This window comes from Trachemys scripta, chromosome 3 (assembly GCF_013100865.1).
Source record: "Trachemys scripta elegans isolate TJP31775 chromosome 3, CAS_Tse_1.0, whole genome shotgun sequence".
Taxonomy (NCBI): domain Eukaryota; kingdom Metazoa; phylum Chordata; order Testudines; family Emydidae; genus Trachemys; species Trachemys scripta.
Genome location: NC_048300.1, coordinates 178,012,462 through 178,040,107, shown reverse-complemented (window position 1 = coordinate 178,040,107; position 27,646 = coordinate 178,012,462). Strand labels below are relative to the sequence as shown.

Here is a 27,646-nt window from a genome sequence, read left to right as displayed (position 1 = left end):
TATCCCACATTTGAAAATAACAAAATTTTAACCAGTTAGGCACTGGCACCTGTGCGTCCTCCTTCCTGCCCAAGTTCTTTACATTTTATCTTCCATACCCAAATTGTAACTTAATTGTGGCCTTCTCTATTTGTACAGACGGTCAGCATTAAATGCTGGTCAGAGCATTTACCATTTGTTGAGTCTCTTTATGTATCCTCCCTAATTTCCCAGCATCTTTACAACCTTGGTGGTTATAACTCTCGTTAGGGACATTCCTGACTGGGGGTGCTTTATCAACAGCAAAATGTTCCTTTTTACAATTTTAGTGGTGAACTCCCTGAGTTTCATCCAAGGCTTGTTTAATATGGGAGGAGGGAGGGGGTTGATGAGGTCTCAGGCCTACACTGCGTCCATATCCCATGGTTCTTTGTGATGAGATGCTTTAGATTTTTTCCCTATCAATCGAGGGAGAACTTGTCGGTCCTTTGGGGGGAATTGAGGGGCGGGCACTTGAATTAGGGAATTGGGAGTAGGAGGACTACTAGCACTACCCATTTTGCTTGGGTCCTCACTTCACTCCTGTGATTTAGCTTGTGTCATTACTGCAAAATGAGCGGGTTCCAGCCAGAGTTAAAGTGAAACCTAGATTCTAACCCTTACCCCCAGCCAAGTAAGCTGGCCCTGTTTTAAAGTGCCTCCAAACCCAAGTCAGACTTTGTTTTTTTGTGTGCATGGTAGGGGAAGGTTAAGGCTAAAACCTGGGTAAAAGATCCCAGGTTAACTGTGTAGTGTAGGGTTAACCTTAGTTGGGGCTTTTCGATGCTATTTTAATGCATGGTTTTATTCATTTCAGGTAAAGCTATTATGCTCCTGTTTAATGGAATTACGAAATATATATTTGGACTCCTGCAGTAGGCAAACCAAAACCAAAACCTGCATTCAATAATAAAAGTATTTGTGTTTATAGGCTTTTGCTTGTGGGTGGCTGTGAAACAGATGAAGATGGAGTATCTAAAGCAACTAGTCGTGGAATATCTGCTTGGAGAGTTCTTTCCGGATTCCCCCATTATAAACAAGTCACTAGTTATGAAGATGATACTGGGACAGTAAGTAGCTTTGGAGTCCTCATTTTGCTGTTGGAAGAATATTATAGTTACACTGGTTACATAAAGAGAAACTTTATGTAGCTTGCTCTCTTTTCCCGAACCATAGCATTTTTCCGTATTTGAGATACCGTTGTGCCAGTATTCAATCAGGATGAGTTGGTCAACTGTAGGCTGATCAGCCTGAAATCAATCCCAAGCAAATAATGGAAAAGCTGACACAGGATTCAGTTGATAAAGAATTAAAAGGCAGGAATATAATTAATGTCAACATGGTTTTATAAAAAATAGTCTCATCAAAGCTTTCATTTGTTATCTTAAAACTATTTATTACAGGTATTGCAGAGCAGTTAGGAGCCCAGTCATGGATCAGGTTATTTTTCACCTGTATATTTTGAAAATATTTTAGCCTTTTATAGCCCAGTTTGAAATAAGCCTAATTGTAACCCTCTTTTTAGGGCTGTAGCATACACAGAACTTGCACTGGCATAATAAAACTCGCTGTAGTTATATTGATGTGCTCTACATGGGTACACTGAAATTAATTTCTTAATTAGCTTGTAGCAATTTAGCTTAATACAGTAAACCAATTTACATTTTAAAATGTGAAATGTTCTAATGTGTATACTTGGCAATATGTATTAAATGTTCTAGCATGGCATAATTTAGTGGCAAGCTGGTGGTGCTTTTTCATGGAAACACTCATACATAGTCCAAGTAATTAATAAGCAAATTTAACCTGTTGCAACATTTACATGAAGTGATATTTTAATACATGAATATTAAAATATTTCTTATGAATATTTTAAAATTTTCATAAAGCTGAGAGAATGTTGCAAAATAATGTATTCTTTCTTGATTGTTTCATTACTCACTGGATTCGATTGAATTTTTACTGCATAAATCAAAGACTGTCTTTAATCTTAAAGTGTGTGATACACTCCTGTTTTAACAGGCAAAGAGAAGTGGATTATTAAGGATTATGAATTTCAGATTTTACAGCAAACAAAGAACAGAACAGGTAATATGTTCCTCCTTAACACTAGATTCACTTGGGTTTACATGAACGAGGAATTTAATTGACTTGAAGTTAACTTAATTTAGATAGATTAAAAATTAACCTGTTTAGAATTCTTTGCTGAAAACACTCTCTAATGCAATAGTAGTATTTAGCTTTAAATCAGTTAACTGCATGAGTTATCAAATTGCTTTCTTGGGGACTTTGTTTTGTTGGCAGACTGTTGCTCTGTCACTGATTTGGTTTCACTTCACTTTATTTACTCGTTTCATATATTACCTGGCGTCATCAGTCCTGCTCATAGAGACCTGATGACTTTCAGTATATTTTATAACTGAAACAGATCCAGTGATTTACTGCTTTATCCTAAGTGAAACTTGTTACCCAAGGTGGCAGGTGCAGAAAGTCTTTGCTGATATGTGCAATGTGTAAGTCCCAAGCAGACTGCGAAGAGCTACAAAAAGATCGCAAAAAAATGGCAGATGAAATTCAATGTTGATAAATGCAAAGTAATGCACATTGGAAAACATAGTCCCAACTATACATATAAAATGATGAGGTCTAAATTAGCTGTTAACACTCAAGAAAGAGATCTTGGAGTCATTGTGGATAGTTCTCTGGAAACATCCACTCAATGTGCAGCGACAGTAGAAAAGTTAACAGAATATTGGGAATCATTAAGAAAGGGAAAGATAATAAGACTGAAAATATCATATTGCCACTATATAACTCCAGGGTATGCCCACATCTTGAATATTGCATGCAGATGTGGTCTCCCCATCTCAAAAAACATATATTGGAATTGAAAAAGGTTCAGAAATGGCAACAAAAATGATTAGGGGTATGGAACGGAATGATTAATAAGACTGGGACTTCTCAGCTTGGAAAAGAGACAACTAAGAGGGGATGTGATTGTAGCCCCTAGGGCTAGCCTGCTTACTCGCTTATATATCTTTTCTTACGGGTTTGATTGTTTTATTATAATAGATTTATAGATTTGTACTAGAGTATTTTTGGCTGTAACGCAAGGAACCTACAGTCCACATCCTGTATGTTGAACTGTACCACCTGGGAGTCATCTACAATAGAGATGTGTTGCTAATGTCCATTCCATGACCCGCCCTCCTTCCCCACTGTCGGAGTTTTTGGCAAGAAGGAACTGGGGATGAGGGGAGCTGGCAGCTCCCCTTATACTCTGGCATACACATGCCACTCCAGAGGGTGCCAAGGCCGGTTCCCTACGGATACCACTGAGGGCACCGGTGCATGTGGCGAGCGCACACACACCTACAATGGAATGGATATGAGCAACACATCTCCTAAGAACACGAGTTATGAAAAAAGGTAACTGTCTTTTCCAGTACTTACACTTTCTAACTATAAAGGACAGTTATTCTGATATCAAACTTAAATCTCCCTTGCTGCAGATTAAGCCAATTACTTCTTGTCCTACCCTCAGTGGACATGGAGAACAATCAGTTTCTGTCCTTTTTATAACAACCCTTAAAATTTTGCAATACTACTTTTCTCTAGACTAAATATGCCCCTTTTTTCCTCACAGGTCATGTTTTTCAAATTGCATGCCTTTTTTGTTCCTTTTCTCTGGACTCTTTCCAATTTGTCCACATTTTTCTTAAATGTGCCTAAACTGGGCACAGTACTTCACCTGAGGCCTCACCAGTACTGAGTAGAGTGAAACAATTACTTTATCTGTCTTACATCCAGCACCCCTGTTAACACATTCCATAATAATATTTGCCTTTTTAGCAACAGTATCACATTGACTCATATTCAATTTATGATCCCCTATAACTCCGAGATCCTTTTCAGCAGTACTGCTGCCTAATCAGTTATTCTGCATTTTTTATTTATGCATTCAATTGTTTTCTTCCTAAGTGTAGTAGTTTTCATTTGTCTTTATTATATTTCGTCTTGTTGATTTCAAACATTCTCTAATTTATCAAGATCATTTCAAATTCTAATCCTGTCCTTCAAAGTTCTTGTAACCTCTCCAACTGGGTCATACGATATTTAGGAGCAGGCCTCTCTGTCTATAAATACATACTCTTTCTAGCCTAATGAATATTTAAGAGTGACTCCATATCCCAGTGATGCTCACTAGGGTGATTGGAGACTCAAGTCCCTTCTCCACATCAGGCAGAGGAGGGATTTGAACCCTCCACATCCTTTTTTTTGTGAAAAAACACTAATCTGCCTTAGGCACCTCCAGTAGAGGGTTTATGGCTGTGAATCCTGAGTATAGAAAGGTGCTTTCTTTTGGCCTGGACTTAAGTGCCTAAGTCCCTTTGAAGGGCAGGATTCCCTCCTTGGCATCTCTTATTGGCTAGCTTAGGTGGCTCTCTGCCTAGCATGGTGGCTTTTGTGAATACCATTCTTAAGTGCCTAACTGTCCCCATATCTGGGCACCTTACTCAGGGGTTATGAATTCCATTACATGGTAGGGCACCGAAAAGGTAGACATTCTAGTCCACCTTATTAATTTCTCCCCTAGGTAACTTGATTGTTATCAATTTAAGATGGTCCTATATTTACATTCATCTTAAGCTTCCGCCCCCCCCCATCTTTTAAATGATTCTTCATGGAATTTTCTCTGGCCAACACCTGAAGCTTAGCTGGTCAGTCATTGTCACAGTCAGATTGGCTGAAAGGGCTTGCAAGAGGATGGAAAGGTGTTTGTCTGCCCTGAGGAAAGAAATGCTTGGCTGCTTCCTAGCACTTTCCCCTTGTCTGGGAGTTGGCAAGTTAATACTGACCCCTGAATAGCAGCATTTCCTGGGCTGGTATTTCAGCCTTTAAATTAAGGAATGGAAAATATGAAACAGAAGTAGATTTTTTATATATATAAAAGAAGCTCAAGTAAGTTTTTATTGAAAGACTAGTATTGAATTGAACAAAACTTTAATTTTACTGCTCTTGCCAGCACTAAATTTTAAAAGAGTAAAGGTTACAATTGTTGTTCACTCATCTTCAAAAGTGTTAATACCATTTCAGGGATTGTATCTTAAATACCTGAGGTATAATTTTATTGTGATTTATGGGGGATAGAAAAAGCTATTTAATACTGTTGCCAAGGCTCAGCGAGGACTTGCCTGTGGAGCCAGCTGTTCTCAACTTAGATGACAAATCTTAAATGTGGTATGCCAGCCTACTGGAGCTTTCTATATTTTGTTCTGAAGTTGCCCTAAGAGTAGTGAAATGTTTACTGGGGTAGCAGAACCTGCCTTGCCTAAGGATACATTAATCTTTTGAGAGGCTAGATTTGGAGGTGTGTGATGTGTATGATGGCCATCCAAAAGAGCAGCAGTTGCACTGATTGCTGAGTTATGTATTGACTTTCAGAGAGGCCTCTCTTAATGTTCGGTCATGATGACCTACAAGAAAGGCTCTCAGCCTAGCGGGTAGGGTTTTTTATTTTACAGTTCAATGCAGTTTCATAACCATCTTTCTCTTCTGTGAACAAATCTTGATTTATAAACTAAAAAGGAGCGTGCATTTCATAGCTTTGCAACTTTCAGCAAAGGAAAATAGAAAGCACCAGGCAGTAATATTACTACTCTCATGCCAATTGTTTCGTAAGAGTGGAAATCTACTATTTAATCAGACACTATCAGGTAGTTTAGGTACAAAATTTTAGATGGTTGTTGTTTGTTATCACTTTTAACAAAAGCTTGCTATCATTTTAGGTTTAAAGAATCCTATTCAGTATTTGCAAGCCAAACACATAATGTATAAGAACGGAAAGTAAAAACGATAAGCCAGTTTTCATTGTCTAAGTGAACAAAATGTAAATTTTAAATACTTTGAGATAAGATGGAAGCTAGTCTAAAATGAAAGGAAACTTTTTTGCATATGAAATTTCAAAATTGTAGCTTCTTGACCATCTTTAGAAACTAGACTTAAAATTTCGATCGTATGTAGCCAGTCATGTCCATAGTTTAAGGTTATGAAAGACAATTTCTGCGGTAAACATGATTTTAAGAATGGCCTTACTTGGTCACACCAATGGTCCTTGTAGCCCACAGTGGCTGGTGCCAGATTCTGTAGATGAAGAGAACAGAATGGCATTTTATCGAGTGATCCATCCCCTGACATCCACTCCCAGCTTCTGGCAGTCAGAGGCTTAGGGACACCCGGACCATAGAGTTGTGTCCCTGGCTAATAGTCATTGATAGACCTCCATAACTTTATCTAATTCTTTTGTGAACCCAGTTACAGTTTTGGCCTTCACAAAATGCCTGGCAATGAGTTTCACAAGTTGACTGTGTGTTGTGTGAAGAAGTACTTCCTTATGTTTGTTTCAAACCTTCCCTGCTACTGGCAGAGTCTGGATGCAGACTGGAACTTCATGGTACACATGCACTTCTTTCCTTTGGGGCTGCAGACCCAGATCACCTAAGATCTCCAAGATGCTCCTCAAACTGATCCCCAGATCTCTTCATATGCCAATCACATCTCTTTCAAGCTGTTCCAGTTTATTCTTCCACTATTCAATACAACTACATTTAACACAGTGAATGCAGCTGGAGTGCCTGCAGATAATTCCCAGTGACCATTGCTAGCTTCAGGGGTTGTGTTACCTTAACTCTGTATTTTCTGGTTTTGAAAAGTTTGAGTTTTGCTGACCTTGATATTCTGGAAGGGCATGAGCAATCTTAATGAATTGGGCAATCTTAATGAAGTTTTCTGCTGTTTAATCTATACACATTTATTTAAGCAATTATATGGCTTAACATATATTTATTCACATCCTTAATTTTTATAGTTTTATGTTCGAAAATGGTGAATGACACTTATTTACAGGATGATTAACATTAATTTTTTAGTCGTGGCTAGTCAAGCTGCATTTGGATGGAAATCAAGTAAAAATGCCCCAAAACAGCATTTTAATTTTTTTAGTTAAAAACACCTAAGTGTGCAGGATACATAAGGAAAAAAAAGTTTATCAAAATGTGTTTTGTATTTAAAATTAACTGATTTATTAAACAAATGAAGTGTTCTCTGTTGTAGTTAGTGAATTGAATTGATGATTTCTGGTAACAATGTCTTTCAAGTTTTTAAAACTGGAAGATCTCATTCTCTCATACTTCATTTTTATTCATAACTTGGAAGAGAAAAACAAGCTTTCCTCTTTTTCAACTCCTAATTGGTTCTCAATTTTGAATTAACTCGTCCTTGAACTGAACTAGTTGAATAAACTGAAATGAAGAGAATATTCTCTCTGTACCTGCAGAAAAAGCTACTGCTGTCAAGAGCTGGTTTAGCACTTCAGCAAACTCTCTAGTTCAGGGTGCTTAGCCAGCGATTTCCCACTATTTCAGTGGTTTAACTTTGCTCTAACTTCGGCAGCAAACATGTACTGCTTGAATATTATTATTTTTATGTAATTTAAATGATTTTAATAATTATGGTAGATTTTTAGGCTTTAACATAGGCTGTCATAATTTCAAATTTAATTTTGAAAAAGGTTTTTTAAAAGAAAAGTGTATTTAATTTAAATTAAAAAATCTGATAAAATAAGATTATTTTGATTGGGGGAAAAAAAGAGAGTTTTTTATCTACCCTATCCTAGCTCTAATCCACCAAACACCAATCAAAGAATGGTCTCTTCCCCCTCTTGCATGCTCACTGTAGTCAAAAGACTACAATATTTTGACATCTTATTTATTGTATCTTAAGACCATTTTGGTCCTGAAATTAACAAATGAAGGTGTCCAGTAATACAGGTAGGTAGAATACTTTATACATGTATTACTAAACTTTTTATATTCTTTTACTTACATTTAAAAAATGAAATATAGTATATATTTCAATTTTACTGTATGCTAGATATTTGTAATTTAAAACACCCATACAAATAAAAAATTGTGGCCCTAAAATAAAGGGAAAAGCTACTCTGTATTGCTGAACTGAATTTAGCCTATTCTTACTGAGAGTCTTACTTTTCTTTTTACACTCTTTATTAAATTGGTTGGGCAGGATGGCGTTTTCAAGATGAGCCTTTCTCCAGATGGAACTCTTCTGGCAGCTATCCACTTCTCAGGAAAACTGACCATCTGGGGAATCCCATCTCTCAAACTACAAGGAGAATGGGATCAAAGCGACCAGGTACATGAACATTTAAATATAATAAATATTTTAATCATGAGTTTAGCTTTACTAGGGATTGAGAGATGTTCTGGATATCTGTCATTTTAGCTACCAATATTTCTGTCTATTCATCTGCTTGTTTACAAGGTGCCCTGTTTTACTAATACTCTAATTTTCGTGTCTTCTGGAACTTTGAAGGGGCCTTTCAGATGAAAAACACTGGTGATATTGGAATAAGTTAAAAGTTGAAAGTGTTGAAAATAATATGTAGTTGACAACGCCCTAAATGTGAAGAGAATAAATTAAACAGGTGCAGGTAAACTGAAACACTGTTTCAAAACACAAATCAGTTGAGTATGTAGCCTTTCAAGTTATAGTTCTGGAGGGCTATGTGGTGCAGTAGGCTAAAGTGGTACTTCTCTCCTGAACAATGACACTCCAGAAGGACTTGCTTTTCAAATGATGACATCAAAAAGCTATGCTCTACCTAATACAATTTATCTTAGTTTTGTAAGCATTCAATTCAGTGCAGTAAAGACAACAATGGTCTTAGCTAATCTTTATATAAACTCCTTATTACTTCAACCATACAGTGTGCTGGAGTTGTCAGTTAATGATGAAAAGGCATTTGCTTACCATTTGAAAAGTGGCAGATCTGGAATCATGAACACTAAGAACTCTGCAACAGAGAGTCCTGTGGCATCTTTAAGACTAACAGATGTATTGGAGCATAAGCTTTCGTGGGTGAATGCCCACTTCGTCGGATGCATGTGGGCATTCTAAGAACTCTGACTTCTCTTGCCTGATTTTGGAAACCATTTCTTAAATATTAGATATTGACATAAGCTTTGTCTCTCTTACTACATGTGTTGTATAGTGTTCAGTTAATGTCTTTAAAAATCAGGATAGAGTGCACTGTCTGTCCATAGTACCTGCTTTTGAAAACCAGAGTTCGTATCTGAGTCTGCTCTAATTCTGCCTACTTTCAGGTGCAAGCCTAGGTGGTGGACTTTTTTGGTTAATGGCATGTAGTTGATGCACTGATCTGATTTCATACTGTGTATCTAGGAGGGAACATTTCATGTTTTAGGCCAGTTTGAAAAAGTACTTTGATATTTTAGCCATGCAAGGGTCTACTTGCATCGACCGGGCTGTGGGACTGAAAACAGGTTTTGTAACCAGACCGGATGTTCGGTGTCCAAACATGTGTTAGAAGAATTATTCTTGATGTTTTCTACCTACATTTGTATCCACAGAATTTGTTTATATATGTTGTGTATAAATGTCGTTCTCATTTGTTTTAGGGTTGATCAATTCACAGACTCACTGTTCTTTCTGAGTCTACAAAGTCCATATGTTGATAAATGAATTCCCAACCTATGCTGTTATGTAACATCTTCAATTACTAGTTGTTCACTGCGATTTACTGTCACCCAATATCTTTCTGCACAACATACTAGCTACTTTAGGGCTCATGATATAAAATATTTTCTACCATTTACGATCATTTTTGTGAGATGATTTAAATGCCTCAGCTTCTCTTTGTCTATATGAAATACATCCAGCTGTTCCCACAATCTGTTGAACTCTTCTGCAGTCCATGAGTTGCACAGCAGACACCACAAGCTCCAACATAGAGCTTTTGTTTTTTTTAATGATCTGTAGATACAGATTTTCATTGATTTTTTTTTTTAACTGTTTTCATGATTATTTCCATATCTGGGCATTATGAGGAGCATTTGCAATTAAGTCTTCCAGAAAGATAAGAGACCGGAATGCTTATTGGGACTCATTTCATAAGGCGTACTAATATGTGAAGAGGATTGTGGTTCATAAAAATATTCTAAAAGATGACACTACACTCCAAATATAGCCTATGGACATAGCAAGCCAAAAGTTTGGATGTCCACTGTCATCCTGTTGTGTGTGAAATATCTTGGTTCAAGCCTAGGAGACTGCCATGACCAGATCCAGTCTTTGTTTATATTATTGACATTAAGCAGTCATGTCTGGTAACAACATTTAGGCTCCAAGATATAGTTCTAATTTACATAGAGAACAGCACTTCAAAGAATCTGTTGAACTTTTGGGAAAAGAAATGATGTAATTTTTATATTCTTTGCGCTTACAAGATCTACATCTGCATTGAGGTTTTGCCCCAGGATATTTACTACCTATTACTCATTTGCCGGTGAAGCCATTTTCATTATTTTATGCATGTTCCAGTAGAAGGTGATATAAGAATTAACCTGACTTGCCTAGTGCAGAGCCTGTTTTAAAACTGGTTATATAATCAGTTGGTGTTGAATTATAATGGATATTTCTTCTTCGAGTGCTTGCTCATGTCCATTCCATGTTAGGTGTGTGCGTGCCGCGTGCACAGTCACTGGAGATTTTTACCTCAGTGGTATCCATCAGGCTGGCTCTCTGGTGCCATGTGTTCATGCATTGGTATAAGGGGCTTGGGTAACCCCGCACCCTCTCAGTTCCTTCTTACTGCCTGTGATGGTCGCTGGAACAACTCTTCTTGCTTTGGCAAGGCGTTCATCTAGTGGTTCTGTTATTTCCTCTTTTCTTCGCTAGTTTAGTTAGATTCAGTTTATTTTTTTCATAGTAGTGTATATTGTTAGACCCCCACCCCCCAGTCGTTTTGAGGAGCATGCTCTCGGCTTCGAACTCTTTGCCTTCTGTGGCAAGCTCATTCTGGTGAGCGACCCGCACTCCAGCTGTCTGAAGTGTCTGGGGGAGGCTCATATGTGAGAGTGTTGCCAGATCTGCTGCTAGTTCAAATGTCATACGAAAAAGAACAGGGAGGCTAGGCTAAGGTCCATCCTGATGGAAGCTGCACTCAGATGGGCTTTGGAGCAAAGCTGGTCAGATTCGGCACTGAATATTACTCTGGCAGCATGGGTTTCTCGGCACCTTTCCCTTTCATTGGTGCCAAGGAAGAAGCACAAAAAGCAACAGTCTGAGAGGGGGCACTTCCCAGAGCCGAGGAAGGATAAACACGGGGAGTGCAGTGGAGTGCAACCTATGTTGGGCCACTCTTCTACCCCTGCTCCACAAGTGGCACCGTTGACTCCGCCTTGCTTGCAGGTGCCATTGAGTCCAGTGTAAGACCATCCACTGACACCCGGGGGGACATCGTAGCGCCAGTGGGGTTGTGGTGTCATCCACCCTGAAGGCATTTGCAGCGGTCAGGGACTTGATTGCTGTCCCAGTACTGGCAGGGCAAGTTCTGGCACCGGTGAGATCATTGAGCAGAAGGGAGCATGTTGCCCTGAGCTCCTGTCTGACACCGAACCCTCTGGTACCAACCAGAGGGAAACTGACTCTGCTGATGTCAGCAAAGACTTCCCCGCTCTGGCACTGTTCCCTAGACCATCAGCACTGGCCAGCAGAAGCAAGGGGTACCGGTCCCACCCAAACTGACTCGTCCTCAGAGTCGGAGGTGAAGTCGTATACCCAACCAAGGTGCCGTTACCAGTACCCGATCTATGTCCCGTCAGATCCTGGTGCGGGTGCCCTCCCAGGCACCTGGCTAAGTGGTCTGTGCAGGTCCAATGGCCTTTTTGGACTCCCTGGAGTTCCAGCTGTTCATACTTGGGGGGGGGGGGTGTCCAAGAGAAGGGGCCCTCTGCTGCACCATCCAGCACCTGACCTGGACTCTGGTATCGAGCCGGGTACTGATACTCAGGACTTGGAGCTGTGTGATGTGGTTGGTGCAGAAGGGGAGGAGGAAGGCGCCCTGCCAGTGCAGGCCACTGCTATCACCGCCTCCTCCTCCCCAGACGAAGCTGTGTCGGGGCTGAGCAGCTCGGTTCCGTAGGATGACTTTAGAGCTCACCAGGAGCTATTGAAAAGTGTGACTTCTAACCTAGTGCTGGAAGTGCAGATGCTTAAAGAGTCCTCACACAGCTTGAGCAACATCTTACTTGCAGCAGCCCCATCAAAGGTGGTCCTGTCCCCTCAACAAGGCCCTTATGGGTCCAGTCAGGTCCCTGTGGCAGACCATATCTTCTCTGGCCCCTACTTCAAAAAGAGCAGAGAAAAAGTGTGATGTTCCCACCAAAGGGTATAAATACTTCTATTCCCATCCCCTTCCCGGGTCTCTTGTGGTTGGAGCGGCCAACAAAAGAGACAGGCAAGGGCTGCAAGTGCGTCCCCCAAGCCAAAGGACTCAAAGAAGCTGAATCTGTTTGGTAAAAAGATTTATTCTCCTAGTGGGTTGCAGCCCCACATCTTCAACCAGCAGGACTTGCTTGGGAGGCATGATTATAACATATGGGACTCCATGTCAGAATTCAAGAACTCGCTGCCCCAGGAGTCCAGACAGGAATTCTCTGGTCTGGTGGAGGAAAGAAAGACCATAGCCAGGGCCTCCCTCTAGGCTGCCCTAGATGCCCTAACAAAAGGTTGGCATCAGCGGTGGTCATGAGAAGATACTCCTGGCTCCAATCCTTGACACTGCCTCTGGAGGTTAAGCAGGTCAATCAGGACCTTCCGTTTGAGGGAATTTCCCTCTTGTCCTACTAGATGGATGCAAAACTACATGGACTGAAAGATTACAGGGCCACCCTCAGGTCCCTAGACCTCTATCAGCTTAACTTCAGTACCCAGAAAGATAATGGAGCAAATAATTAAGCTATCAGTTTGCAAACACCTAGAAGATAATAAAGTGATAAGTAACAGTCATCATGGATTAGTCAGCAACAAATTGTGTCAAACCAACCTAGCAGCTTTCTTTGACAGGGTAACAAGCCTTGTGGATAGAGAGGGAGCAGTAGATGTGGTATATCTTGACTTTAGTAAGGCTTTTAATATTGTCTCGAATGACCGTCTTATAAACAAACTAGGGAAATACAGCCTAGATGGAGCTACTATAAGATGGTTGCGTAACTGATTGAAAAACCATTTCCAGAGAAGGGCATATCAAGTGGGGTCCTGCAGGGATCAGTCCTGCATCCAGCTCTATTCAAGGTCTTCATCAATGATTTAGATAATGGCATAGACAGTACATTATAAAGTTTGTGGATGATAACAAGCTGGGAGGGGTTGCAAGTGCTTTGGAGAATTTAAAATTCGAAATCATCTGGAGAAACTGGAGAAATGGTCTGAAGTAAATAGGATGAAATTCAATAAGGACAAATGCAAAATACTCCACTTAGGAAGGAACAATCAGTTCCCATCATACAAAATGGGAAATGACTGCTTAGGAAGGTGTACTGCAGAAAGGAATCTGGGGGCCATAGTGGATCACAAATTAAATATGAGACAACAGTGTAACACTGTTGAGAAAAAAAACAAACATCATTCTAGGATGTATTGGCAGGAGTATTTGTAAGCAAGACACAAGAAGTAATTCTTTTGCTCTACTCCATGTCGATTAAGCCTCAACTGGAGTATTGTGTCCTGTTCTGGGTGCGCATTTCAGGAAAGATGTAGACAAATTGGAGAAAGTCCAGAGAAGAGCAAAATTAAAAAAAAATAAAAAAATTCAAGGTCAGGAAACCATGACTTATGAGGGAAGATTGAAAAAATTGCGTTTGTTTAGTCAGAAGAAGACAAGACTGAGAGGGGACATATCAGTTTTCAAGTAAATAAAAGGTTGTTACAAGGAGGATGGAAAAAATTGTTCTCCTTAACCTCTGAGCATAGGACAAGAAGCAATGGGCTTAAATTGCAGCAAGGGCGGTTTAGGTTGGACATTAGGAAAAACTTCCTAACTGTCGGGGGCGGGGGGGTGCGTAAACACTGGAATAAATTGCCCAGGGAGATTGTGGAATCTCCATCATTGGAGATTTTTACACACCTGTCAGGGATGGTCTAGATAATACTTAGTCCTGCATGAGTGAAGGGGACTGGACTAGATAACCTCTCAAGGTCCCTTCCATTCCTTTGACTCTATGATACCCTTGGACCTTCAAGGAAGCATTTCAGGCCTCAGCAAACGGTTATCTTTTCGTCTCCATCACCATGCCAACACCTGTTTAAGAAATGCAGCAGGGATTATAAGCACAGGCAACTGCCCCCTTCCACCTCAGCCTCATTACTGGGCTTGCACAGATATCTGGCATGCCCCAAGCAGAACTTTTGAAGGGTCACCTGAGGACATTATATCAGTTTCCAATACTGGATTCTGCCCCCCTTTTTGTTTTCTCAAACCGTCTTTCCTACTTTAGCCTGGCATGGTCCTTCATCACCTCGGACTGTTGGGTGCCGAGTATGGTGGAGGAAAGTTATTCCCTTTAACTTTCTTCCACCCTTCTCTGCCACCCCCTCCCCGTCCCTCTTCAGTGACCCTTCTCATGAGCAACTTCTAGTCCTGGAGGTGTAAGCCCTCCTTCGGGTAGGGGCTGTGGGGCAGGTGCCTCAGAACTTGAGAGGGATAGGGTTTTACTCCTGCTGATATTTCCTGGTTCCGAAGGCCAAAGGGGATCTTTGACCCATCCTAGACATGCATCACCTCCACAGTTATCGCAAGAAACTGAGGTTCTGCATGGTCTCCCTGGCCTCCATTATTCCCTCCTTGGATCCAGGAGACGGGTATACTGCTCTCGACTTGAAAGACACCTGTTTCCACATCTCCGTTTTCCAGGGCCACAGAAGGTTTCTCGGATCCATTGTAAACCAGACCCACTACCAATTTACTGTCCTCCTGTTTGGCCTGTTGGCAGTGTTTTTACAATATGTATGGCGGTGGCGGTGGCCTTACTCAGAAGGCCAGGTGTTCAAGTCTACCCTTACCTCAATGACTGGCTAATCAAGGGCCAGTCCAAGGCCCAGGTGAGAGCCAGCATTTATCTGGTCCAAGCTACCTTCTGAGCCCTGGTCCTATTGATAAATTAGCAAAAGTCGACTCTCGTTGCTGTGCTCGGTTCTACCTGGGCCAGAGCCTTCCTCCCAGAGGCTCACTTCCTGAGAATGTCGGCTGTGATATCGAAGGTCAAGGCCCACATGTCATGACAGTCTGTTTCTGCCTCAAACTTTTAGGTCACATGGCCCCATGCACTTATGTGATACAACATGCAAAATTATACCTCGGACCCCTTCAAGCTTGGCTGGCCTTAGTGTACTCACTGAGCCGCCATCACTTGGACTTGGTGCTTACAGTTCCCACCCCGATCCTCATTTCTCTCGACTGATGGGAGGCATCCCCGATCGGTGAGGGAGGATATTCCCTTTGTCACTCCTCAGCAATCAGTATCTCTAATCTTGGATGCGTTCACTCTAGTTGGGAGGCTCACCTTGAACACTTCAGGACTCAGGGCCTGTGGTTCTAGGATGAGCTCCCATTGCATATAAATGTCAATTGCTCAGAGCAGTCTGCCTAGCGTGCAAGTGTTTCTACCCCAGATTGCAGGCAAAGTAGTGCAAGTGCTCATGGACAACGCAGCAGCCATGTTTTACATCAACCGGCAGGGAGGGGCATGCTTGTTCACCCAATGACAAGAGGCCTGTTGGACTTCTGCACGAAGCACTCCATCCATCTCGAAGCATCTCACCTTCTTGGAGCCCAGAACACTCTGGCAGATCACCTCAGCAGGTCTTTCTTCTCTCACCATGAATGGTCCCTTCACCCTGATGTAGCTAGGTTCATCCTTAAGAGACAGGGGTTTCCTCTTGTAGATCTGTTCGGAGTCCAGCAGAACAGGAAATGTCAGCAGTTTTGCTCCCTGCGTGGTCACACACCAGGCTCACTTATAGATGCCTTCTTACTTCCATGGACAGTGCTCCTGTTCTATGCATTTCCTTCTATTCCTTTGATACACAAGGTCCTTCTGAAAGTCAAGAGAGACAAAGCAAGAGTTATTCTTATAGCTACTGCTTGGCTGCGCCAAACTGGTTTGGCATGCTACTGGATCTGTTAGTAGCAGCGCCGTTGCTGCTCCCTCCCCTCATGGACCTGATATTTGCAAGATCACAACTGTTTGCTCCACCTGAACCTCAAGGCCCTCCACCTGACTGCGTGGAAGCTCCATGGTTGAATCTGGCCTGTTCAGGAGAAGTCCGCCAGGTCTTGCTAGGTAGTATGAAACCATCTACTAGAGTGACTTACCTTGCCAAAAGGAAGTGTTTCTTGGTTTGATCATCCCAACGAGGCCTCTTACCAACTCGGTCACCCCTCCAGTCCATGCTGGAATAACTGCTCCATCTGAAATCATAGGGCCTAGCCATTTCATCGTTCAAGGCGCATCTAGCGGCAATCTCAGCCTTCCACCCTCTGATGGACAATAGGTCGGTCTTCTCATGCGAAATGTCCATTTGCTTCTTCAAGGGATTAGAGAGACTTTACATTGAAATTTGTGAACTCATTCCACTGGGGGCCCTAAACCTGGTCTTGTCAAGACTCATGGGCCCTCCCTTTGTGTTGCTGGAATCATGCTCTCTGACATCTGTCTCCTGGAAGGTTGCCTTCCTGGTAATGATTACCTCAGCCAGGAGGGTCTCAGAAATCTTGGCCCTTATTTCAGAATCCCCATATACAGTGTTAAGGAGAAGGCTCAACTGCACCTCTACCCAGCGTTCCTGCCAAAGGTGGTCTCGCAGTTTCATAGTAATCAGTCTGTTTTCCTGCCTGCTTTCTTCCCCAAACTGCACAAAAATACGGAGGAGTGGCATCTCTATACATTGAGTGTTAGATGTGTCCTGGCCTTCTACGTTGAAAGAACCAAGCCATTCTGTAACTCCACGCAGCTCTTTGTGGCAGTAGCAGGCAGGATGAAATGCCTACCAGGTTCGGCTTGGAGAATCTCATTCTGGATTGCTTCCTGCATTCGTACGTACTATGAGCAGGGGTGTTCCCCCTCCTGCCGTCTTGACAGCCCATTTGACGAGAGCTCAGGCTCCATCTATCCCAGTTCCTGATCCAAAACATCTGCAGAGAAGTGACCTGGTAGTTGGTACATACTGTCTCCTCCCACTATGCCATTACCCAGCAGGCTAGGGATAATGCCAAATTTGGTAGAACAGTGTTGCAATCTGTATGTCCATGAACTCCGAGCCCACTTCCTTGCGCACCATTTGAAAGTCCTCTAACGTGGAACGGGCGTGAGCAAGCACTTGAAGAAGAAAAAACGGTTACTAACCTTTCCATAGCTGCTGTTCTTTGAGATGTGATGCTCATTTCCATTCCACGACCCATCCTCCTGTCCATCTCTTGGAGTTAGCTGGCAAGCAGGAACTCAGAGGGTGCGGGGCTGGCTGGGGCTCTTATATCAGCGCATGAGTGCTTGGCACCAGAGGGTGGGGGGAGGGATAGCTCAGTGGTTTGAGCAGTGGCCTGCTAAACCCAGGGTTGTGAGTTCAATCCTTGAGGGGGCCCATTAGAGATCTGGGGCAAAATCAGTACTTGGTCCTGCTAGTGAAGGCAGGGGGCTGGACTTGATGACCTTTCAAGGTCCCTTCCAGTTCTAGGAGATAGGATATCTCCATTTATTAAAAAAAAAAAAGGGTGCTAGAGCCAGCCTGACTAATACCACTGAGGGAAAAATCTCCGGTGACTGCATGCAGCGCGTGCACACCTAACGTGGAATGGACATGAGCAACACATCACGAAGAACAACAGTTACAGAAAGGTTAGTAACTGTTTTTTATAGGACAAAACATTTCAGAAATATGCAACTTCTAACCTGTTTTGCACAGAAACATTTTGGTTTCATAAAATGTGGGGTGAGAACTGGCATGCCAAAAAAACAAACAAACAAAAAAAACCAGGTGATACCAGTGTGGTTTTGTGCTCCTTTAAAAAAACCAAACCAAATCCCAAACTTTCCACTGCACCGAAACTGGACCCAGTCTGGTGTTTCAAGTGTCGAGAGGTGTCCTTTTGGTGTTGTAAATTGCTTGGGGCACGGCCATTATAGCCTCTATCTTCACAGTGTCCTGCATCCTGACTGTACTCAGTAAATAATAAAAGCTGTTTTTCTTTCACTTACTGTGTGACTTGTGATACCGAACTGTGTGAGATTCAGCATCACTTTCCTACTGTACATCTTTGTATGCTCTTTCCAAGATGAAGAAAAATCTATTCCAGGACTCAAAGGAAGAAGCTGCAGGTGCAGAGGTCACTAAATACTGCTGATTCCTCTGCTACACTAGTCCTACAAGGGAAATGTTACAGAGATAACTGACTATAACACATGCTCCTGGGTTCCTAAGACTCAGGGGAATTTAAGAGTGACACTTACGTTCTATGATTTATAACAAGTAATTGTTCTCTTAAAACACTTCAGGTTAAACAAATCACATATAGTTTGGGAAAGTGGGCAGCTTAATTTGAGAAATTCATGGGCAACCATTGCCATAGAACGCTGACCAGATCGGTGAGTCATTGGGTTATCCTGGTTTCTTATGTAGGACATGGTGCTAGGCAGGATACTGTATTAGATGGACTATGGGTCTGATCCATTGTGCAGTTCCTATATTTCTAAATTCAATATTTAAAGAAAGGGTCCAATTTATACATCTGACCTAGGGAAGGAAGCTTGAATTTCATTCCAATGAGGATTGCATTTACATGGATGTAGTCTCAGTGATAACGGAGCAGTTTAATGGAAAATTGAAGGTGTTACCTTTTGTGAGAAGTAGTTAGATATAAAGGGGGCAAAATATTTGCTTTTTAAAGATGATTGCTTACTAATATAGTTAATGTAACATTGCAACTTAATTTTTTTTAGCCAGGTTATGATGAGATCAATCCAGATTGGAGGCTTTCTACTGAAAAAAGGAAGAAAATAAAAGGTGGGTGATGTAGTCAAATTATTATGCTAAACATTGATGTTCTGAAAAAAAATGTACATTGATTAAAGAACATAATGGTTTTAATTAAAATCTTGCCTAGGATAGTTGCCAAAATGGTGCATCTTTCTTGAATTTTTAGTTCATTCTAGCTTAATGAGTATCACAATGCAAACGTTTTAAAATCCGCTGTTAAGCATACTTTGCAGCTGAAATATCCTTTTATTTATGGTTACACATAATATAGGGCTTTTTCATTCATGATAAATCAGAAGGTTGTGGATCCTGGCTCCACGGAAGGCTTAACGCTTAGCAAAAATATGTCTGTCTTGGAAATACGTGAAACAATAAATTGTATGTTGTAGAAATTTGCAGAGTCCACCAGGAGGCCTCTTGGGATATATTGGAGCCTGAGAGCCGGATCCACAGAGCTTGGTTTCTAAAGCCTTAGGAGGTGGGTGGGTGGGCTTTAGAGCCCAAGCTCCAGCCCTAACTGCAACCTCAAAGTGCTGTCTACATAGCTATTTTTAGAGTGCTGGCGTGAGCCCCGCTAGCAAAGATTTGCTCCCGTGGGCTCCAAAATGCTGTGTAGGCATACCTTTGTAGTCCACAATGCTAAATACACTTTTCGTATTTAATTCAGTCCTTCCCCTCCACACCAGCATGGTGAATTTTAAAAGGCTAGGAACAAGTTAGAATACTACAGGAGGTTGGTCTGCCTGCTTGTCTTCAGTTAATATTTTATCTGAGAGCATGTTTTAATGTATTTCCATTTATACATGCAGTGTTAATGCCATGCGTGTACATCAGTATGTGAACAATGTTTATATAGCCAGTACACACGCTCCCCGACTTACGCAAGTGTTTCATTCCGGAGCGCCTTGCGTAAGTTGAATTTTGCGTAAGTCGGGGATGTATACCCGATAATTATGGGGGAGAAGGGGAGAAATGCTTATGGAACTTAGGGAACTTTTTGTGTAAGTTGGGTTTGCATAACCCGGGGAGCGACTGTAGTTTCACGGCAAAGAAGCTAATAGCTTCATGGTTCCATTGATACTTCTTGTTGTTACTTTCTTTGTATTGCTGTAGTACCTCTGGGTCTCAATCATAGATCAGGGCCGCGTTTTCCTAAGTTACTTGTGGTGCCAGCCCCTAAGAGTTTACAGTCTAAGTGACCTGGCATGCACAATCAGAGTAAAGATTTGTCTAGGAGAGAAATGGAAAAGTCCAGTTACAAAAAAGTAAAGTTATTTTTGCCCAATTACATGACTTGATTTAAAACAAACAAAACCCTCGTTGACACCATGCCTGCCTGAGATCAGTGAGTGGAAATCTTCTAAGGATCCATACAGGTGGTCTTTCCTTATAGTCCCTTTTACCTGCTTAAGTCACTGATTAACTTGATCAGAATAATTGGCAGTAGAAATAACAGCATCTACTTGTTTTGAGGAGATGGGTTTGGCTAATACAGTTCATAGCTATAGTTTAAAAATCTTTGCCAGTTAGTAAGAGGCCAGCATTCTGAACTAGAGAAGAGCCCAAGGAAAATGTGTTGATAAAATATGACTGCAATTTAAAAGCTGCTGTTCAGACACTTCTACACTTTCTGATATATACCCTGGTATTATCTATGTAACAAAATTCAAACAACCATCATTCAAAGTGAAAAGAATGAACTTAATTGAAAGGAGAGTGTGCTGTAATAGTTAGAAAATAAGGTGATGTCTGTCTTCTCTTTAAGGGTGATATCTAACTGCATAAGCAAATTGCCCACAAAATGTAAAATTCTAGATTGTAACTATTTTTAAAATGTCATCTTAATAACTGTTTTCTCCCTGAATGGTCCTCTAAGAGTTCTGTTTTCAGTTGTGATATGTCTTCCAGCTGGATGCAATTTCTTCTGGATCCCATCCGTAATTCTCTATGCATTTGCTAAAGAAATTCACTCTCCGCTGTCCTGAGGAGTGATGTACCAAATCTTTATCAAATGCTCAAAACCTATCCTACTCAGTGCAAGTAAATCAGCTTGCTGTAGATTAGTTTTTTCAAGCAATATTTGAAAAGTAATGCAGTTAAGTCAAAATCTATAATGGTTCAGTTTTACTTTTGTTAATACAGAGTTGACTGTAATTAAAAATACCGTTGCTGTAAAATAGAAACTTAGTGAAGCAAGGCTGTGTGTGATGCTGATGAATGTTAGAAATGTTTGTTTTGTTTTCTCCTTTAGATAAAGAATCCTATTACTCGCTAATGGATGTAAATTGGTGGGCAGAAAATGCTGTGATCTTGGCTCGCTATTCTGGAGCTTTGACTGTGTCATCTGTGAAAACATTAAAAAACTTACTGGGGAAATCATGTGAATGGTTTGAAAATTCCCCTCAGGTCACGTCTACTCATGATGGAGGATTTCTAAGCCTGGAGGTAATAAACATATATTAACAATGCTAAGAAAACCCCCACTGTAGTTTTATGTAGTATAATAAAACCTCACTTTTTTTATTTTGCTAATGTGCACAACCCAAAGCGTTTATACAAAAGATGGCCATCTCTCCCACCCTAATAGTAGATGCTGTAATGAAATCTTGTCTTACTATGTTTTCATTGCATTTACAAATTGTTTTATCATATGTACTCTGAAGGATTATCCTAAATCATGAAAACAAATGAACAAAATAGTTTGAAATTTTGGCTTTTTCAGTTGCCTTCTTTCTGGCTAATATTCAGAATTCACTCACTTGCAGTATATTTTCTGGTCATAAGTATAAATAAACAAGGCCCCACTCTATTGAGACATGTGCTTAGTTTCAGTATAGATTTTTTGATTGATTTAATTTTGTGCTACTTGGAAAAAATGGGTTTTCTTCAAACTATTTTAATTAGAAGGAAAAATAATCTTGTCCACATGTGTGTAATTTTTTTTCATTCTATGATATATACAGTAACCAAGAAAATTTGTATCTACAAATTTGTACAGCAAGAATGGCAATTTGTGTGTATGTTAAAATGCATATTTATATCTATATATAATTGTATGAAAAATCCTGCAACCTGAGTCATCCTTCCTCAAGTAAAACTCGCATTGGCTTGAAGTCTCATGGATACTGGGTATGTTTGATTGAAGTGGGGAATAGAGTATTTGTCCCTATCCCTTCTTCAGAGAAGAAATGCTATTAAAAACAAACTATGTAAAATGTGTTTTTGTAATTTTTTTCATTTATTTAAATTATGCCAAAAAAGCCTGTTGCCCTCCATAATAATGTATACCTGCAATTTTATTTCAATCCAAGCAATTAAATCTTTGATTTCCCTGTGAAATTGTTATGACATGTTGGTCTTGCAACATAAGACCAGCCATACTGGATGAGACCAAAGGTCCATCTAGCCCAGTATCCTGTCTTCCCACAGTGACCAATGCCAAGTGCTTCAGAGGGAATGAACAGAACAGGTAAATCATCAAATGATCCATCCCCTGTTCCCCTTTCCCAGTAAGACAGATTAAAAACAAAACAAACGAGCACCAAATACCTTTATATCATAGTTGTTGCCAATACTTGTTTCAGAACAGCATGATCGCAATATAAATAAGTTTGTTCATATGTCTATTAAAAGATGCATTACTATGGAAATGACGTTAACTGAAAGACCTGAAAAGCTTCCTATCAGTGACTTCTTGTTCTTCCTTCAGGATGTTAACATTGACCTAATCAGAGAGAAGCTTAGTACATTGATATAGAAATTCCAAATAATTGATTAAATATGTGACTTTTTAGTTTGCATACTGTTTAACTCACGTGTTAGCTATGTTTTCTGATGACAGAACTGATATGTATTTCCTCTTACTTCCCCACCCTGTATGGCTTCCTGCCTCTGTTAGAGGACACAGAGTCCGTCTGGTAGCCCATTGAGATTTATGGAAGTCTTTCTGTTAACTTCAGTGGGCTCTGGATCGGGTCTGTAGTCCAGGATGGAGAGCCAAGAAGCATCCCTGAAGTACAAATTAAAGGTTACAAGCTAATGTTTTAATGTGCGGGAATGGGAGGAGGCGGGATCCTTGATCCTGAAGTTGATGTGAATTGTGGATGCTCAGCATTTTCCAGAATCAGGCAGCTTGGGAGCAAACTAACAACAACATATTGCACTGTTTAAGAATTGCTTTTCCGTGTAGTGCGAGATAAAACTGGCTCCAAAGAGATTACGCTTGGAGAGCAGGCCTGGTGAAGAAGATGAAAGAGAAGATGACTCTGACTCAGATGATGTAACTTCTGCCAAGGCCAGATATTTCAGTTACCTAAAGCAAGGCCTGTATTTTGTGACAGAAATGGAGCGATTTGCTCCTCCACGGAAACGTTCACGCACTATTACAAAGAATTACCGCCTTGTGAGTTTAAGATCTACAACCCCAGAGGAGCTTTACCAGAGAAAGGTGAGATTGAGATCTATACAGCATGACACTAGGACAACAATAAAGATTAACATAAAATAACTGTTTTTCATTGTTTTAGAAAGACCAGCTTTGATATCTTCCTGTTTTAATTTTTTTTCTTGTAATACAAGGGTCTAGCCACGTATTTCTAAGGGGTGTATGTGAGTGAGAGAGAAAGAGAGAGAGATATCAACAATACACAGTGTGTCCACCAGCTGGAAGGCACGTGATTAAAACAGAGAACCTGCATTAATGTAATTCAAATGACAAGTTACTTAAGGATCATTTGAGCAGAAAGTATAAGATTCATTAGACTATGGACGGTGGGCTAAGCTACATCTCATTAGACTATGGACGGTGGGCTAAGCTACATCACATTAGACATTTAAAATTAGACTAGAGAAAGCCCTGATAAATATATTCAGTGAAACAATCCTGTATTGGCCAGGGGACAGAATTAATATGCTATTTTATTTCTTTGATTCTATGGTAATGTCCACTGACATAGATGGTATCATGGTTACAGGGCTAGCTGCACCTCTGTCCCCTCTAGTTTCTCTGAATGCACCCCCCCCCCGATATTTTTATCAAGATTTTCATAATATCTAACTTAATCTCCCTCGCTACAGATTAAGCCATTATTTCTTGTACTACCTTGGGTGGATGCAGAGAACAAGTGACAGAACAAAGATTAATGGTCTCAAGTTGCAGTGGGGGAGGATATTAAGTTGGATATTAGGAAAAGCTATTTCACTAGGAGGGTGGTGAAGCACTGGAATGGGTTACCTAGGGAGGTGGTGGAATCTCCAAAGCCCTGGCTGGGATGATTTAGTTGAGAATTGGTCCTGCTTTGAGCAGGGGGTTGGACTAGATGACCTCCTGAGGTCCCTTCCAACCCTGATATTTTATGATTCTATGATCCCTGTCCTCTTTATAACAGCTCTTAATGAATTTGACAACTATCAGGTCCTTGCCCCCCGTCGTCTTTTCTCAAGACTAAACATGCCCAATTTTTAAAACTTTTCCATATAGTTCAGGGTTTAAAATATTTTATCACTTTTGTTGCTCTCTTCTAATCTCTTTCCACGTTTCCCACATCTTTTCTAAAGTGTAGTGCCCAGAGATAGAAACAATATGTTAGCTGAGGCCTCGTCAGTGCAGAATAGAGCAGGACAAATACCTACCATGTCATACCTATGACACGCCTGTTAATACACCCTAGAATGACATTAGCCTTTTATACAATGCATCATATTCACTCATATTCAATTTATGATTCACTCTAACCCCCAGATCCTTTTCAGCAGTATTAATACCTAGCCATTCCATTTTGTTGTTGTTCATTTGATTTTTTGACTTCCTAAGTGTAGTACTTTGCCCTTAATCTTAATTGCATTTCATCTTATTGATTTCAGACCAGTTCTCCATTTGTCTAGATTATTTTGAATTCTAAGTCTATCCTTCAAAGTGCTTGCAACCCCACCCAGCTTGGTGTCATCTGCAAATTTTGCAAGCATGCTCTCCACCCCATTATCCAAGTCCAAGAAAATATTGAATAGTACTGAACCCAGGACTGATGCCTGTGTGACCCCTCCTAGATACACCCTCCCAGTTTAACAGTGAACCATTGATAACTACTCTGAGTTCGGTCTTCCAACCAGTTGTGCACCCACCTTATTGTAAATTCATGTAGGCCACATTTCCCTATTTTGCTTATGAGTACGTCATGTAGGACTGTATCAAAAGCCTTACTAAAATCAAGAAGTAGAATGTTTACTGGTGCCCTGTCCCCGCCCCAATCCACTAGGCCAGTAACCCTGTCAAAAAAGCAAATTAGATTGGTTTGGCATGATTTGTTTTTAACAAATCCATACTGGCCACTCCTTCTAATCCTATTATCTTCTTGGTGCTTATAAATTAATTGTTTAATAGTTTCTTCCAGTATCTTTCCAGGTATTAAAGTTGGGCTGACCAGTGTATAATTTCCTGGCTCCTCTTAGTTCACTCTTCTAAAGGTAGCTACTATGTTTGCTCTTCTCCAGTCCCCTGGGACTGCACCTATCCTCGGTGTGATCTCAAAGATAAGGCTATTGGGTCTGAGATTGCTTCAGCTAGTTCCTTAAGTACCCTTGAACGAATTTCATCAGGTTCTGCCAACTTGAATACATTTAATGTATCTAAATATTCTTTAACCTGTTCTTTCCTTATTTTGGCTTGCGTTCCTTCCCCTTTCTTGTTATAGTAATTGTGTTGAGTATCTCATCACCATTAATCTTTTTTCTGAAGATGGAAGCAAAATAGGCATTAAACCCATCCACCTTATTGATGTCATCAGTTTTTAAGTCCCCTTTCCCGCTAAGTAAAGAACTTACACTTTCCTTTGTTTTTCTCTTGCTCATAATGTATTTAAGGAACCTCTTTTTATTGCCTTTTATGTCCCGTGTTAGGTGTAACTCATTTTGTGCCTTAGCCTTTCTAATTTTATACCTATGTGCTTATGCTATTCTTTTGTATTCCTCTTACAAATTGTCCGTGTTTCCTATTTTTGTAGGATTCCTTTTTGATTTTCAGGTCATTAAAGAGCTCCTGATGGAGTTGTGATGGCCTCTTACTGTCCTTCCTATCTTCCCTTCTCATTGAGGTAGTTTGCAGTTATTCCTTTAATGTTGTCTCCTTGAGAAATTGCCAGCACTCCTGAACTAATTTTTCCCTTGTTTTTTTTTCCCCATGGGACCTTACCTCTCAGTTTGTTGAGTCGGTTAAAATCTGCTTTTTTTGAAGTTCATTGTCCTTATTCGGCTGCTCTTACTCCTTCCTTTTTTTAGAATCACGACCTCATTTCATGGTCACTTTCACTCAAATTGTCTTCCACCCTTAGGTTTGCTCCTAGGGTGGAATTGCACAGTTCTCCCAATCTTAGACCAAGTCCTGAGTTACAGTACCTTGTGTATCAACTGTGCAGGCCCAATTCAATTTTGGCAGAGAAGACTGTGACCAGTAGTGAATATAGTGGCCAGAAATTACTTTAAACCTAAATATTGGGTGTTTTTTTTTTTTTAAAAAAGGACCAAAACATATACAGAAAAAGGGTTTTAAAATAACACGCAGTTGACACACATCTATTGTCTAAGGCTTCTTGTTGGTAACTTATGCTGGTTTAACTTCTTCAGACCCTCCAGTTGGGTGCGAATGTGTCAGACTGTTTCCCCTGAATAACTCCCTCTTCTCTTGAGAAACGGTTCCTTTTTAAACCTGTCACAGTTCTTAGCTCTCCAGTATGCACGTGTCTTTACCTGTTCTGGGATTGTCTCTTAACAGCCCCGAGTGTTTGTGGAGAATTTGATATCTTGAGACATTATTTTTCTTTCCTGCTTGTTTTTTCCTTTGGGATCCCTATTTAATTAGACTATTATATTCACTATATATGTGTGTTTGTGTGTGTGTATAGATATAGATAAACACACACAGTATTCACAAATAATTACAGAGCAACTCCATTCTATCAAAGATGTTTACGTTCATGTACTTTGTTTTAGATTGATAATGAAGAATATGGTGAAGCTTTATCTTTGGCTCAAGCATATGGTCTAGATTCTGATCTTGTATATCAAAGACAGTGGAGGAAATCAACTGTTAACATTGCTTCTATTCAAGACTACCTGGTATGTTTTTTAAGTTGAAAGAAATTTCTTAATATCCTTGTAGAAACTGAAATCATGTTCTAATTTATGTAACAAATGTTGATACCAATTTGAAGAGTTGTCCTTCATGAATTTCACCTAAGGCAGAAGGGACTGACCTTGTTAAATTCGCTAGCGGCCGGATCTAAAGCCCATTGAAGTAAATGGAAAGACTCCCATTTTGTTCAGTGGGCTTGGGAAGAAAATAATGCATCAAGCCGGTGTCTTCATGTTGTCTTAATTATTTAGTTGAAGGTATTGTTGATTTATGAGCCTCAGATAATTTAAAGTTGAAGTTCTGTTGCTAAATTAACATTATCTCTAAGCCAAATGCTAATTGAAAAAATGCCCATAGCAATATTGTACTAGCAATTGTTCTCCATATGTTATCTAGAACATGCACTGGAACACCTCATAGTGTAATCTTTCACTTCTTGATCACATAAGCAGCCCTTGCTGAAGGAGATGATGCTGAAAATAGCCATATAGTACACTGAGATGGGAGTAATTGTATGCTGTCATCAGACTGCAGAATTTTCAGTCAGCACAGAGCTGCCATACTGACTAGGGAGAAGAGTTAGAGCCCTGAGAT

At 40.5% G+C, this 27,646-nt stretch overlaps 1 protein-coding gene across 1 annotated transcript in view; it reads left to right on the top strand.

Annotated features, from left to right (window-relative positions):
• NBAS (NBAS subunit of NRZ tethering complex) overlaps positions 1 to 27,646 on the top strand; it is a 343,164-nt gene that overhangs the window by 47,394 nt on the left and 268,124 nt on the right. Inside the window, exons 10-16 of the mRNA XM_034766908.1 lie at positions 950 to 1,088; positions 2,041 to 2,106; positions 8,101 to 8,229; positions 18,891 to 18,954; positions 21,179 to 21,372; positions 23,117 to 23,374; positions 26,911 to 27,036. Coding sequence (XP_034622799.1) covers positions 950 to 1,088; positions 2,041 to 2,106; positions 8,101 to 8,229; positions 18,891 to 18,954; positions 21,179 to 21,372; positions 23,117 to 23,374; positions 26,911 to 27,036 — 976 coding nt within the window. The remainder of the gene's footprint in view (positions 1 to 949; positions 1,089 to 2,040; positions 2,107 to 8,100; positions 8,230 to 18,890; positions 18,955 to 21,178; positions 21,373 to 23,116; positions 23,375 to 26,910; positions 27,037 to 27,646) is intronic.